Source organism: Phocoena sinus, chromosome 18 (assembly GCF_008692025.1).
Source record: "Phocoena sinus isolate mPhoSin1 chromosome 18, mPhoSin1.pri, whole genome shotgun sequence".
Taxonomy (NCBI): Eukaryota; Metazoa; Chordata; class Mammalia; order Artiodactyla; family Phocoenidae; genus Phocoena; species Phocoena sinus.
In genome coordinates, this window is record NC_045780.1 from 70,270,966 (window position 1) to 70,285,676 (window position 14,711).

The 14,711-nt window shown below is 40.9% G+C and overlaps 1 protein-coding gene across 9 annotated transcripts in view; it reads left to right on the forward strand.

The window, feature by feature from the left end:
• ITGBL1 (integrin subunit beta like 1) overlaps positions 1–14,711 on the forward strand; it is a 242,080-nt gene that overhangs the window by 33,946 nt on the left and 193,423 nt on the right. Inside the window, exon 2 of one of the 9 annotated variants that reach the window (XM_032611347.1) lies at positions 10,643–10,810. The exons of the other annotated variants lie outside the window; for them this stretch is intronic. Coding sequence (XP_032467238.1) covers positions 10,762–10,810 — 49 coding nt within the window. The 5' untranslated portion in view covers positions 10,643–10,761. The remainder of the gene's footprint in view (positions 1–10,642; positions 10,811–14,711) is intronic. 9 annotated transcript variants of the gene reach the window in all.

A 14,711-nucleotide genomic window follows, 5' to 3' on the forward strand; every position in this document is an offset into this window, starting at 1 on the left:
GCTACTAAAATACATTCTTAGAGGCAATATTTTACAATAAAATTTTCTTTATAATATTTCTTCATAAACCTTGAACTTGTTTTGTGGCTTCTAGGTACTCCCAGTGATTTTAATGACCTATCTTGTTTTTTGTTTCTATATCTTTCTTAGGTAAAAATAAATCCCAGATTTAGCATATTACTCAAGCACATCAGATTTCACAAGAGAAATGTGTAGTTATAGCTCCAAGGCAGGTGTTATGATCCTGTCAGATTGCTCAAGCTAATTTCGAGCCATGTCAGGGCAGTTGCTGGGAGACATTTGAGGAGCACAGGAAATTATATGGAGCCTGTAGATAACAGCATGTCCTGTACTGTGGCCTAAAATAATACCGAACCTGCCCCATTACCAACACTCTGGCTGAAAGAAAGGCCTGGACTGGAGGTTTACCTCAACATCACTGAAAAAACAGAATTAGGATGCTTTAAAAATATGGCTGTAATTGTTGAAAAGTTGACAGTGAAAATATGGATAAAATTCGCAATTATAATTGTATTGGCAAAATTTTATTTTAAAATATATTTGATGTATAATTAAATTACTTTGGTGTGTTTTCCCAGCTTGGGTTATCGTAAGAATTAGCTGTGATGGCTTCCTGTCATCGGCTTCCTATCATCGGCTTCCTAAGCCCCTTTTCTAGAGAAGTACATTTCATAGATGTGTGTCTTTCATCAGTGTTCCAAGTAATTGTCAAGATCAGACTTATTGGCAAAGCAATGGCCTAAAGTAAGGAATTCGTTTACTTTTCAAGGAAATGAATGTGGGGAGCTCATAGAAATATATCCAATCTCAGCTTATAAAATGTATTTCCTTACAGATTATTCAGGTCAGAAAGAAGGGTTAACCCTCCCTAACTCCACTGGTGCCTAGGAAGATAGATGGAAAGTTAGCCAGGTGCATGTTCAGTGTGTAGTTGTCACAGAAGGAGGGCTGCATACAGCTGTGCAGAAAGGTTGGGGCCTAGGAGGTGGTGATGATAGAAATCCTGGGGTTCAGGGGGGGAGATCATCACAGTGGGCCTTCACTGTGATGGGAGAGGGGACACAGAGGAGGAAATTGGGGCCCCAGTAAATGGAGATATTGATATTGATATTTCCCAAAGGATGTCTGGATGACACCAGCCATGCCTTTCAAACCAAGGAGCCAGCCCTTGCATTGGCATTCGGGGGAGAGTGTGATTCCAGAAGAGGCCAGAGTCATGAGAGCAGTGGCTTTTCGAATTAGAAGGCATGGTCTTTTCAGAGCAATCTTCTCATTTTTCGTTGTCATGTTAAAGGGAGTATGGTTTTTAGCTTGACATACACATTGAACTGACCCTATATCCTGACTGAAAAGAGTGGATGGCATTTCAGAGTTCATTCCTTTACTTTTAAGTAGGGTAAGGACATATGGCTGCTTAGTTTTCCCGTGTCGATTGTAAAAATGGGATGCCTTCAGGAATGGTCATGGGGGGAGATTCCAGGTCACAGGCTTTGGAACCAGGAAGACTTGAGCTGACTCTTAACTCTACCTTGTGAGAGCTGTGTCAGGATGTAAAAGCTACTAACCTGCTTGACAACTATCCCTTGCCTATAAACTGAAGAATAGGACAACTTAATAGAAAGTGCTATTTACTCAGTATATACTGTGTGCCCAGGCACTGTGCTAGGTATCCTATATATTATTCATGGAATTCTCAGGACATCATTCTGAGATCAGAGATCAGCACTAATGTGTTCTGACAATAGCAATAACTATTAATCTCTGTTACAGGGTGTTTTGGGGGGTGGTAATCAATGAGATTAGAGACGTTCAACAAACAAAACTCATGTTCCAAAGTAGGGATCAAATTCTACTTCTTTTGAGATATAAACTCTATACAGCTTTGCAATGATAGGTTTTTTTTTCCCAACTTGCATCCATTAAATTTTTTTTTTTGGCCGTGTTTTGTCATCATTGCTGCACGCCTGCTTTCTCTAGTTGTGGCGAGCGGGGGCTACTCTTCCTTGCAGTGCGTGGGCTTCTCATTGCGGTGGCTTCTCTTGTGGAGCACGGGCTCTAGGCGCGTGGGATTCCGTAGTTGCGGCGCGTGGGCTCAGTAGCTGTGGCTCGCAGGCTCTAGAGCACAGGCTTAGCAGTTGTGGCGCATGGGCTTTCTTGCTCCGTGGCATGCGGGATCTTCCCGGACCAGGGCTTGAACCCATGTCCCCTGCATTGACAGGCAGATTCTTAAACACTGCGCCACCAGGGAAGCCCCCATCCATTAAATTTTTATGGAACGCTTACTGTTTCTCTGTTAGCATGTGGCGTATAGGAGGTGCTCAATGTGTTTTAGTTTCCCTTCAATACTTTGGCAGATGGCTTGGAAAGACCAGATGATATAGTTGAATTTATATGGGCTTCAGGGTTAAAAATATTGGATAGATAGAATCTTGTCTGTCTTGGATTGGCTGTGCAACACCAAACGGGTTATTTCACCTCTTCTGAGTCTGTTTCATAGGAAGAATGAGAATCATCTCTCTTGTGAAGCTTAAATGAAATAATGTAAGGTGACCTATCACAGGGATTGACAAAAATTGGATCATATTTAAATGAAACATGTCACACTTGAATGACCATTTGGAGAATAATTCTTTGTAAATGCAAGCCTACATCGTCAGATCTGCAGCAGAAAGATTCGTTTTCTGAAAAGCGTGAGTGGAAATAATGTTAGAGTAGCATTTGGTAAGATCCCTTCTGAAGGAAGAGAGTAAACTTTTGTTTTATTTTGTTTCACACTAGAGGAAAAAGCCTAAATGTACTGCTAGAGATGAGGTCACTGACATCAAAGGACACCAAAATACTGATGCACATGGGTAAAATAGCATTCAGTTTGTCTGACTCACTGGTGAAAAAATAGAAACCATTGAGAGGTAGACTAAAGGTCTTGGTGTGAGAATTGCTAGCTTTTGGAACAAGTGAAAAACAAAATGTTTTCATTTTAGACTTTGTTTCAAGAGCTTACTTGCAACGATGGAAACATTCAATAAGGGTAAACAGACTTCCTGATGGGCTGAAAGTTTGTGTCCCCCACTCCCCTACCCCCACTGCCCCATCCCCCAATTCATATGTTGAAACTCCAGCCTCTGGTATGATGGTGTTAGGGAGTGGGACCTTTGGGAGGTGATTACGTTTAGATGAGGTCAGGAGAGTAGATCCCGCATGGTGAGATTAGTGCCCTTATAAGAGGAAGAGACACCAGAGCTCTTTCCTTCTTTGCCATGTGAGGATGCAGTGAGAAGGCAGCTGTTTGCAAGCCAGAAGGAGGGCCCTCCCCAAGAACCAAGCATGCCAGCACCTTGATCTTGGACTCCCCGACCTCCAGAACTGTGAGAAATATCAACGTCTGTTGTCTGAGCCACCCGGTCTATGGTATTTGTTATAGTAGCCTGAGCTAAGACACACTTAATGGGCAGCTATTACACACAGAGTTCTCATAAGCAAAAAAGAATTGTCCAACTCTGAAGCCAAGACTGATTAAAATAATACTACTATAAGCAGAGGTGTGAGTAATTGACTGTTCATGTACTGTATGAGAAGCCATTAATTCTGCCTGGGATTATCATGTGGGAGGTGGTGCCTCTGAGCTGGGTCTTGAAGAATGAGAGGGATTTGTATTCTTGGGGTGTGATAACTTCAGAGGGGTGAGAAATTACAAATGAGTACAGAGAAGAGGCTAGACTACAAATCAACGTATTGACAAAATATGCCACGCCCAACAAGCGTGGGTCAAGTCAAACGCAGTAGCTCTGGCTCTGTTTATCTTCTCGCTTTAGATTTTAGTGACAGATTTGCAGAGAAAGAGAGCAGAGTTTCCTGGTCATTAGAAAAATCATCACTGAATAACATGATTTTCTGTCGATGAGCTGGGAATCCCTTGGTATTCCCAGCACCAGCGTTGCCCCAAAGCCAAAGACATTTCCTGACGTTTAGTAAAGACTTCTCAAATTTCTTCTTCATATTGACTCCATTGTTAATAACTGGTATACCAGTGTATTGCATATGTGAGATCTTTCTGTTTCTGGGTAAACCATTTGGCTGGAAAGTCTATAAAATGATTTTTTGAAGGTTCTAATGACTTTTCTGCTCTATCATTTGTAAGTGCTTATATACCTCCAATTTATAATTAGGTAAACCACTGTGAGTTAAATGTGTTTGAATTTTGTCGTTAAGGAAGCTCTGTCTGTTTCTCTGTCTCTGATGAAAGATTGTGAATAAAGTTCATGGGTCTCCTTTGCAGACGTTTTCTCCTCTTCCAGGTCAACAGATGGAGGAGCTGATTAGGGCCAAGCTGTCCTTCTGGCCATCCTTTTAGATCATCTTTACTGTCCCTGTCTCGGCCACAGTTTACCTTATAAAGCTGATAGCTTCCAAATTAACCCACTTTTTGGCTTTCTCATCAAGAGAAAGTTTATATAAACAAGTACAAGCCGTGACATTGAATTTGGATTGTTAACATTGCAAGATATTTTTTAAGGTTAGACAAATGGTGGCAGAGGGTCCATGTCTCCAAATGAATTCTGGCAACTTTCCTTCAATCATCCATGGCCACTTTCTTCTGCCACTCATTCCTTTGATGATTTTAAATATTTCACTTGGTTTAAGCTGAATTCTAAGATGGCAAATTCTGAGTCCCCTGGATGAACGTTTTCCTACAGGAAAATCTGGAGTGTAAGTAGCACCCTCTTTGTCAAGTTCAACTGCTTCAAATATGTGACTGTATTTGTGGTCATGCTTGACCCTTATTCAGTTAGGAGGTGATTTTGCTATTTTGGGAGAAGAGAGAAATGGAATAAATGGGGTTGCATTTAGAGTCCAGATTTGACTCAATGGAGCTGACACACTTTATTGCAGTTTTTAGGGCCTCTTTGTAATTTACAGTGCATACTAATTTCCTGTTCAGGTTTCCTGAGGCCACTTCTGTTAGTCAGAAAGGAGGCTAGGGCTGGCAGTGTTACCAGGAATTTCCTGATAGGGGTTGTCAGAATTCCCCCTATGGATCAGATCTGCTTCCTCTGCCTTCTTTTCTCTGGTCCCTCTTTTCTTTGTCTTTCTTTCACCAGAATTCCTTAGAGCTTGAAAGGATGAGCTTTTCCTTTACTTCCCCTTCGGTGCTTCTGGGAAGTCCATTTAGTAAAACACCAGGATTTAATTCGCAGTCCCAGCGGGTGATAGGTTAAAATGTAGCCACCAAAGGAATTTAGAAAATCTCTTCTAAGATCCTGACTTTCAAGTGTATTGTCTTGCTATACAATCCTCTTTTGAGTTTCAGAAGCCGAATATTAATTCTTTCATTCTCTTTGCATTGCTTTTCTAATAATCCTGAACCCTTTCACCCTCCAAATTTAAATGGAGATGCTTCAAGCTGCCTAGGGTATAAATGCATTTAACAGTATTAAACAATCTCTCTATGAAGGCATTTTCTGGGAGTAAATCCCAAGGTTTCTGGGATTGCTAAGCACATAGTAGATGCACAAATAAGTAAATATCAAAAAATAAATAGGTGAATGGGTGTCACGGAGATGGAAATGACGGGTTTTGTTGAATGAGCAGATTTCAGGTCATGCTAAGCATTTTCAAAATTTTGCTCATAGGAGTTTCTGTTTAGGGCTAAGAAAGCCTCCAGTAGTTCATAAATAAAGGGCTATTTGAATTCTCTAACTTCCTTCCCTAGCAAAAACAGCACTCTTTGCTTTTTGATCTTTTACCCTCTCTCCCAGTGATTTGATGAAAGATGATGACCCTAATGAAGGCTGGGCAAACTTTAAGAAGACAGCATGTTTCAATTACTTTTTGGAAAAAAAAATTGCAGCTATTTCGCATTAAATCATTTTAATATGCCTCATGTCCTGTACTCTTTATTATGATGCTCAATGTTGCAGTAAACTGTGTCCTGAGAGTCTTTGACTGAAACGTACATTCTGCGTTCTCTTACTTGGACCGGAGTGGCTCTGATCTGCGGGTGGGAAATGACACCTGCACCCAGGACAGGCTTCAGCCACACGACTGTTCTCCTGAGTGATATGTGAGCTGGGTCTTCATCACCTGTTCATCCTGCCAATGTATTTTCCACATCTGTCCTCCCAGTCACCCAAAGATTTATTTTACATGCCTGATGGCAAAATGTCCTTGCACCTGGGGGACTGAAGCCCAGGGAACAGCAATCTCATCTTCTTTCTTTGATACTAGTCTATTAGCTTCATCTGTCTCAAGGACAGCCTTGGCTAAGAGCCTATCTGATTTTTCTTCTTTGGGGACCTTTCAGAGTTTTAAGGTTATAGAGAAATTGGCTTTGTGCAAAGCATGTTGCCATCTGTTGCTGGTTTCTAACCTCAGATCCATTTAAGAGATGTGCCAGGTTAGATTCATTACAGACGTTTTAACTAATGATATTTCCTTGTACTTAACCCAAGAGCACATATTTAGGTTTGTCCTATCAGTATCATTTATCTAAATATCCCACTACTCAGCCATTTTGGGGGGAACATAGTGTTTATCTGCCATCAATTGTGACAAGACATAATATGCGATGTGTGTGTATTGGGTAGTCATGAAATAATAATGCGTACAAATGGAGAGCCAAGAAGCAAGCAGGGGGTTTGGAGATTCCTGTTTTGTTTTGTTTTAATTGAGAAAATTGAAACCCAGAGAGCTTATGTGGCTTCCTCTCAAAGTCTCAAAATGAGCTCATGTTTCAGGTGAAATTTGCCTTCAAGTTTTAAATAGACGATAGCACTGAACTTTGGGTGACTGTTTACTTATTCCTCAGATTTTGTTTGACTCCTTGATTAATAAGTGGCAGTTTTTAAAAGTTATGAGTATAATTTTTCTAGTAAAAATTTGAAAGGGGCTAAAAATTATAACACTTCAATCAGAATATATAACTATACAACTCTCTTTATATATATATGTATATATGTATGTATACACACACACACCCCTATATATATATACTCACCTCTATACAAATAAATATAATATTAATATTCTATGTTATGTTTTATGTTATTATATTACATATGCTTCATATTCACTTTTCCTTTATTCACTTTTTCTAAGTTCTAACCTTAGAGACAATAAGGTCTCTTCTAGGAATTTATCCTAAGGAGATAACCCAGGGGAAGGAAAATGCTATATACATGAAGATGCTTAATGCATTGATGCCTATAAAAGCAAAATGTCATAGGCAAATTATTTATCCAGTAGTATAAAATACATGATAGCACATCAAATTAATATGATAATTTAAGTCATTGAAATGATAAGTATGAAGATTTCATAAAATATAAAATCAAGTTTGAAGAACCACAACCACTATTGTATGTCTCCTCTGTTGTCAGCTGTGGGAAAAGTATGTATACATACAGACAAACGTGAAAAATTCTGCCAAAAAAACGAATAAGTAACAGGAATGATGACTGGGCCCCAAACCTCTGGTGTCCATTACTTAGAAATGTGTGATATTGAAGGGATGGGAATATTAGCAACTGAGTTTGCCATTGGCATAACCATGAAATAGCCCATCTTTGCTGCCAGCCCCCCACACAGATAACACCCAGTCTCAATCCCAACAGACATAACCATAGTTACCTCTTCCCCAGGCTTGATTTTCTTTTCCCAGACTAGAGTCTTCTTGTCGAAACATACCTGTCCTCATCCCATCATCTCAAGGATCCTCAGGGCTTAATCTGTGTATGGTTGCTGTTCCTTCAACAGCGCTGTTGCTATGTGTATAGGGGTCTTCGGGGAACACAGGTTTTTTTTGGTAGAAAGAAGTAACAGAGGGAAGATTTGTTTTCAAGCAAATAATTTTTGGTACTTCTCAAGTCATACTGTAGGAGGCGCCTCCCTCACATAGGGTGAGCCCAGGTTGGCGGGGCGGGGGGTGGGGGGTGGGGGGGGGTGGGGGTGGAAGAGGATTAAAAAGGTCTTTACTGGGCTTCCCTGGTGGCGCAGTGGTTGAGAATCCGCCTGCCGATGCAGGGCACGCGGGTTCATGCCCCGGCCCGGGAGGATCCCACATGCCGCGAAACGGCTGGGCCCGTGAGCCATGGCCGCTGGGCCTGCGCGTCCGGAGCCTGTGCTCCGCGGCGGGACAGGCCCGCGTACCGCAAAAATAAAAAAAAAAAAATAAAAGAGGTCTTTACTTGCCTCTGTCTGGAACATAATTAGGAATTCGATTTTCCATTTGGGGTGGTGGTGGTCGTGGTAAATGTACATGGTTTACATAACCAGCCTAGCTTCCCTTTGTCTTGACGCAAGGATTCTAGGTAAAAGGAATTCATTGAGGTAAAAGTTAATATCTTGTAGCTTACAGTGTGTATTTCATAATAGAGTGGGATATTTTCAAAAGCTTTATTGTCTCATGTAGGTTTTGTTAATACTCTTTAATTTTCCCACCAGCCTGTTTCCACAACTTATCTGCATGCAGATACCCTCCCCCAAAATCTTTGTGTTGCATTCTGTATTACTCCACAGTTACTATTTTTCATAGAACATTTCTACTTGAATGATTTACTAACCTCTGAAAATTAACATATTGAAACCAGGATTTAAAACCTATTTCTGTTGCAAGACTACAGATAATACTTGGTATAGAATTTCCATACCTATAGAGGTATAGACCCTCTAATCAAATCCCATTTACTCCAAAGGGAGATAAACTCCCAGGGAGGCCAGTGGCCAGCAGGGAGGGAGCCCAAGGCTGGGAGTCAGGAGACCCTGGCTGGGGTTCCCTCTGTCTGAACACAGCTCTGTGACCCAGTAAATCATTTAACGTCTCACATTTCACACCAGGGAGTGGCTTGACCTACATAATCTGGAAAGCTTCTTCAAGCTTAAAAATTCTGGTTCTATGCTTTTAATATTTCACAATATGCATAAGTGTGCTTGTGCTGCATGATAATTAGGCATGAATGATAAACGGCTCACAATGAATGGCTGTAATTTGTTATAACCTACAGAGAACACATCAATTTTTTTGTCTTTCCTCTTCTCATTTTATTGGGTTTTCCAATATCAATAATCAGTATCAATGGTGTTTGATTTTCCCTTGAAACCTTGCATCCTTATATTATTGCCATTCTCAACTTCCTTCTCTCCATTGTTTTCATTATAGTGATCACACATGGACACATATGTTAAAGACTGTAAAGTTGGATATCACTTCCCAAATCCTTCCTCTTCTGATTCTATGGTACAGTGGTCCTGTCCCATGTCCTTCCCTCTCATCCAGTGAAGATCCTTTGGCGGCAGCTTCCTGCCCTTTCCTGAACAAAGGTTAAAAACCTAGAGATGTGCGTGGAGGAATGAAGAAACAGGGTCTGTGCTATAAGAGTGGACAATCTGGGGAGTTGGATTAACGAGCTGCTGGATCACTCTCGCCAGACTGGGTCTGGAGAGCCAGGGCAGCCAAGGGAGCATGGCAGAGGGCAACGCCCAGCCGTGGGAAAGGCCCTGGAAACTGCCTTCGCAGTTGGGAGGTCTGATGCAGAGGGAAAAGAGAGGGAGACTTGGCTTTACAGGATGGAGGGAGCTAGAATGGAGGCCATAGGATTAAGTGGTCTGCTGGGCTCTGTAAGTAAGTTTACCTCATAAGCACTGCATTCATTATTACAACTAATAACTGACCACTACGAATGTACAAGGCACTATGATAAGTACTGTAAGAGGATTCTTTTAGTCCTCACGTTATTCCATTTAGGTAAATTCTTTTTAAATTCCTAAATCAAAGGTCAAGAGTCCAAGTGCTTAGAGATTTTAGGAAGCTTGGGTTCAGTCACATGGATAGCAGTTGCCAGAGCCAGCTTTAGGAAATGTCTGTTTTAGGCACAAGGAGAAGACATTTGCTTTCCCCTTCTGCTTACCTTATGCTACCCACCCCATCCCCCAAACGTATAACTGCCATATCGACTTTTCTTATTGAGTTGGGCCAGGACACTTAAACCAGGAAGGCATCGAGACTCTGGAAGTTCTGTGTAATTGAGCAAACTAGTCATAAAGTGAAGACAGAAATGAAAGAAAAACTTTGATTCCACTTGGCATCTTTTAATTGAAATTGGCCACATGGAAGTCCTGAGCAAAGGTGCTCTGTGACCCAGGTGGCTGGTACTTGTCTTCCTGAGCTGAAAGCACATCTTGTCCCTGGTCCCATGTGACCATGTAGCTTTTCTTAAGGGCTGTTCCTTTGAGTGACTACCGAGTGATCTCTAGAAAAATTATCTGGAAGTTGATTCAGATGCTAAGGAGTCCTTGAGAGAAATAGCGTGTCCTTTTTTTCAAAGTAATTCAGCTGATAGATATTTTCATTTCAGGCAGGTACAAAATTCCCTGCTGCTCAAAGATGAGTGTTCCTTATGTAGGGTTTGATACTTTGACAGTTCCAGTAGAGGTCGGGGAGATTTTGATGCCAACCTCTGATTGGAATGTTTTTCCAATAGTAGCATCTGGTTCTGTGGTAGGATTTCAGTTGGTAAGGTTTTCCGTTCAGTCATATGATTAGGTTCTTCTGGTATTTACATTCTTATTTAATGTATCTGACCCGTCATTTAAAATTTTTATTGCACTTTTTTTTCTTTTAATTTAGTACCGAAAAAAATGTTCTCTACCTGAGACCTCATATGACTTCCACTGGGAGCTGTTTCCACTTTCAACTTCCATTTCCTTTGACATTCCACTGGCTGGCCTTAGGTTCCACATGTGCAGATGAGAAGTCTCTTGCATGAAGCCTGGTCATTGTATTTCCTTTGCAGATGTGAGTGCACTTTTTTTAACTTCTCAAATATGATGCATATCCAAGACGGTTAAAATAATCTGTGATGGTGTGTCTGCAGGTGGAAATATGAGGCATATTTTTCTATAGGGATATATGTTACAATCATTCTTTTGTATATCATTTAATGCCTGTGAAATACCTTTATAAGTCCATATGTTTCCCCAGGTCATATGGGAAGGAGTGCTATTTGCACTAACTTATGTCTAGAGAGCTCTAGCAAAGTGTTCAGTGAGATTTATTTAGGATTCAAGTAATTTTGGCTTATCAAGGCTTTAGGATTTTACAAAAATGAAAGAATTATGGTGATGGATGCAAACTAGATTTTTGGTGGTAAGCACATTGTAGTGTATACAGTAGTCGAATTATGAAGTTGTATACTTGAAACTTATCTATATGTTATAAACAAATGTTACTGCAATTAAAGAAGGAATTAGATAAGAAGATGTGGAATATCTTTCAGTTTAAAAAATATACAGGTCGTCTAAATAATTTATTCAGATGAATCTGCATACATATTTGCATGCATGGGTATGGGTATGGTATATATGTCAGCTTATTGAACCACCAATCTTATTTCTTTGAGCCTAGTAGCATACATGGCCCCTTGGTTCCCGAATGTCCTTTACCAGCACAATCTTGCTTTGCATCATCTGTGTCTTTAACTACATACTGGTAATCCCCTGGTTATCTGCAAAAAGAGAATTTCAGACTTCTTCTGCATTTGCCCTGTATCCTTTTGTTATGGTATACATGCTCTACACCATGTATTAAAGAACAGCTGTTGTTAGATATTGGTTCCTATTTTGGTTCCTACTGTTCTTTTAACTCTGTCAACTCCTACCCCAGATCTTTGCACTTAGAATTACACAGAGGCACTGGATGCATAATTTATTGTATCAACAGCATAGAAGACTGCAATAGTGATTGCTTTACAGTGGAAGGTTATACAGTTTTTAATGGTTTTTATCTGGAGAAAGAAAGCAGACTGTTTGCTAGCGCTGAAATATTCTTTTATGGTCTTTATGTTCATATTTTCTCTTTGACTTTCACTATAAAATGCCCCAACTCAGTTTTGGAACTAGATCAACAAGAACAAGGAAAGTTGTCCACAGTTGTCACTTCTGGCTTGGACAAGAAGTTTCTCACGTTGTTCCTATCCCCTTAATGTGAGTTGCCTATAAATAGAATTTAGCAATTGATTTTTCTACTCGGAATCAGGTATCCCCATAGGGATCGTTAATGGATGGCTTTGAAAAAGGAAAAAGTTTCTATGTGTTTGACATGTTTCCATAACAGTAATTGGAAAATAGAGAAAGAAGAAGTGGGATGCAGCTCAGGGTTTGGGGGTCTCTGTGTCCTAATTTGCTCCTCAGATGGAACCTTGTGTCTGGAACACATTCCTGCTCCTCACATGGAACCTTGTGTCTGGAACACATTCCTGCTGTTTCAGCTCTTGCCTTTGGCTCAGTTTGGCTCTCCCGGTGGCTGCGTGCTGACCTTGGCCTCCCCGTCACAACTCCTTCCTCTGATATCATCTCCTGGTGCCCCGTGGGCTACAGGTGTCATCAATAGCACCATCCCACCTACCAAAGTGGTCTCCTAGGCACTCTCATTCCCAAAGATCTCTTGGGATAAAATCGTAAGGATGAAGACAGTAAATTCAAAATTGCCTTTATTTGATTGACTGTGGTTAGAATAGTCTTTGATCATGGCCTGCAAGCTTCAACGTGCTAGCAGAAAGTCCACTAAAATGTCTTGTGAAGTATCTCTTGATAAACCATTTTCTTGAATAGTTATGAACAGAGTCCACTGGATTCCTACTTTTAACAGTGAATTTAACGTAGTGGAATTCCTGCTGACCGATATTGGAAATGAAAGTTTCATTTTTAAGGATGCATTTAAAGCACTGCCAAGTTAATGATGTCATGTCACTCTTTGTCAGTGAGGTTCATTATGCGATATTATTATATTTGTACGAATCCTTTCTTCTGAGGGGCTTAATGTTCTCTCTGAATGTTAAACAACTGCCACAAAATTCTTGTGAGATTATTATTCTTCCAAATTACATAAAATTAAAAAATTATTTACTAATTAATCCTTCTGAATTTCTCCAAAATAGGGAGAACTCAAACAGTCAAGAGCCTCCCCCTTTCCAATGTTGGGTTAGTTATTGGATCCCCTATACTTCATGTAAATCAGTCCTAGATGCAGAAGAGGCATTCTTTTGGGGAATAGCTTTTTCAGAACAAATAATAATCAAAACTGGGCACATGTGTAAGTCCTCTGGGAACCCTGTGTCTAGCAGAGGGATTTGAATTGACCCCAATATCCAGTCCGGAAGTGCCTTGGACTTTTCCAGGACAAAAGCAAATAAAGCTTGGCATCCTACCCAGTTGGTTACCAGTTGAAGTCACTCACAATTTATCTAGCCTTAGTTTCTTCCCGCTTCCTCTTGACAGTAAATAGAATAATAACTAAAAGTTAACTTTTTTAGACATAGAAAACAAACGTATGGTTACCAAAGGGGAAAGGGGAGGGGGAGAGATAAATTAGGAGTATGGGATTAATAGATACACACCACTATATATAAAATAAACAACAAGGATTTATGGTATAGCACATGGAACTATATTCAATATCTTGTAATAACCTATAATGGAAAAGAATCTGAAGCTGTACACCTGAAACTAACACAGTATTGTAAATCAACTATAGTTTCATAAATGAAGACTCTTTTAAAATGTTACTTTTAAACAGCAAAGTGAGACAGATCTCGGTGGCTGTTGTTATGATTGTTACCAGGTGCCCCTGTTCTGTTTCACAGCAGGGACAGAGTTTGGTTTGACTTGGGTTCACCTCTCTTCTCCTGCTGTTTGGCTTGATGACTTTGGCCTGTCCTGCCTGGCCTGTATTATAGGTTCTGGAATCCTTTCTAGGAAGAATGCAAGTAGCCTGTATCTGATTACTCTTCTGGAGGTAAAGAGGGTGAGACGGGGAGATGGTAAGAAGACCTTCCACAATTCCAGTCTTTCTGTGGCAGCCCAGCCTTCTGGAAACGTCTGAGTTACATGCCCCCACTGAACACTCACAGCGGTGGTTGACCCTGGAGTGGGGAGTTGTCAGGCGATGTCCTGCTGTCTACAGTGAGTGCCGCCATCCATTCTTGGCCAGCTCATCCTCTCCTTCTCAGGGTCCTGATGGGGTGTGACCCTCGTGGCATGCAGTGCCCTGTCACTCTCGTAGTGATTCAGTTTCCAGGCAAAACCGAGGAAGAGTTTTCCCATGGAGAGTCCGGCTGTCTGACACTGACATCCTCCCGTGAAATACATTGATTACAGGAAACCAAAACGAAATCTTGTGAAAAGGCAAATGACTCAGATATTACCCAGCAAGGAAACCAGAGTGTTCCAGAGAATCGTAATTCCCTATGATAACCCTTAAAGTCCCTCCCCACTTATGATTTGTGATTGAAAGATCTAGAAATGGTGTGTGACCTTAGGCTCTACCCTCCAGTGGGGTCAGTTTCTTCCACAAAATAAGTTGTACTGCTTATTGTTGGGTTCCCGTGAGGTCAAGATTTCTCCAAGGTCCCTCCCATGGATAAACTTTTGGACCAGTGATGAGCAAACTATAGCTCGGTGGAGGGCACATACTGCCTAATGGGCTTCCTGAAGTTGCTTATCATCTAATTTTTGGAAATCCCTTATCATAAAGACGGAGAAACTGAGGACCAGAGGATCAAACATAAGCCAGTTACATCCTGCGTCCTCTGCATTCCTTCTCCCCAAGGGCTCCAGTGATCTGCCTGACCACCAAGGGATGCTTAGATTAGCCCCATTAGTGGAAGTGAATGGATGCAGGCAAAACAAAATGAGAATGT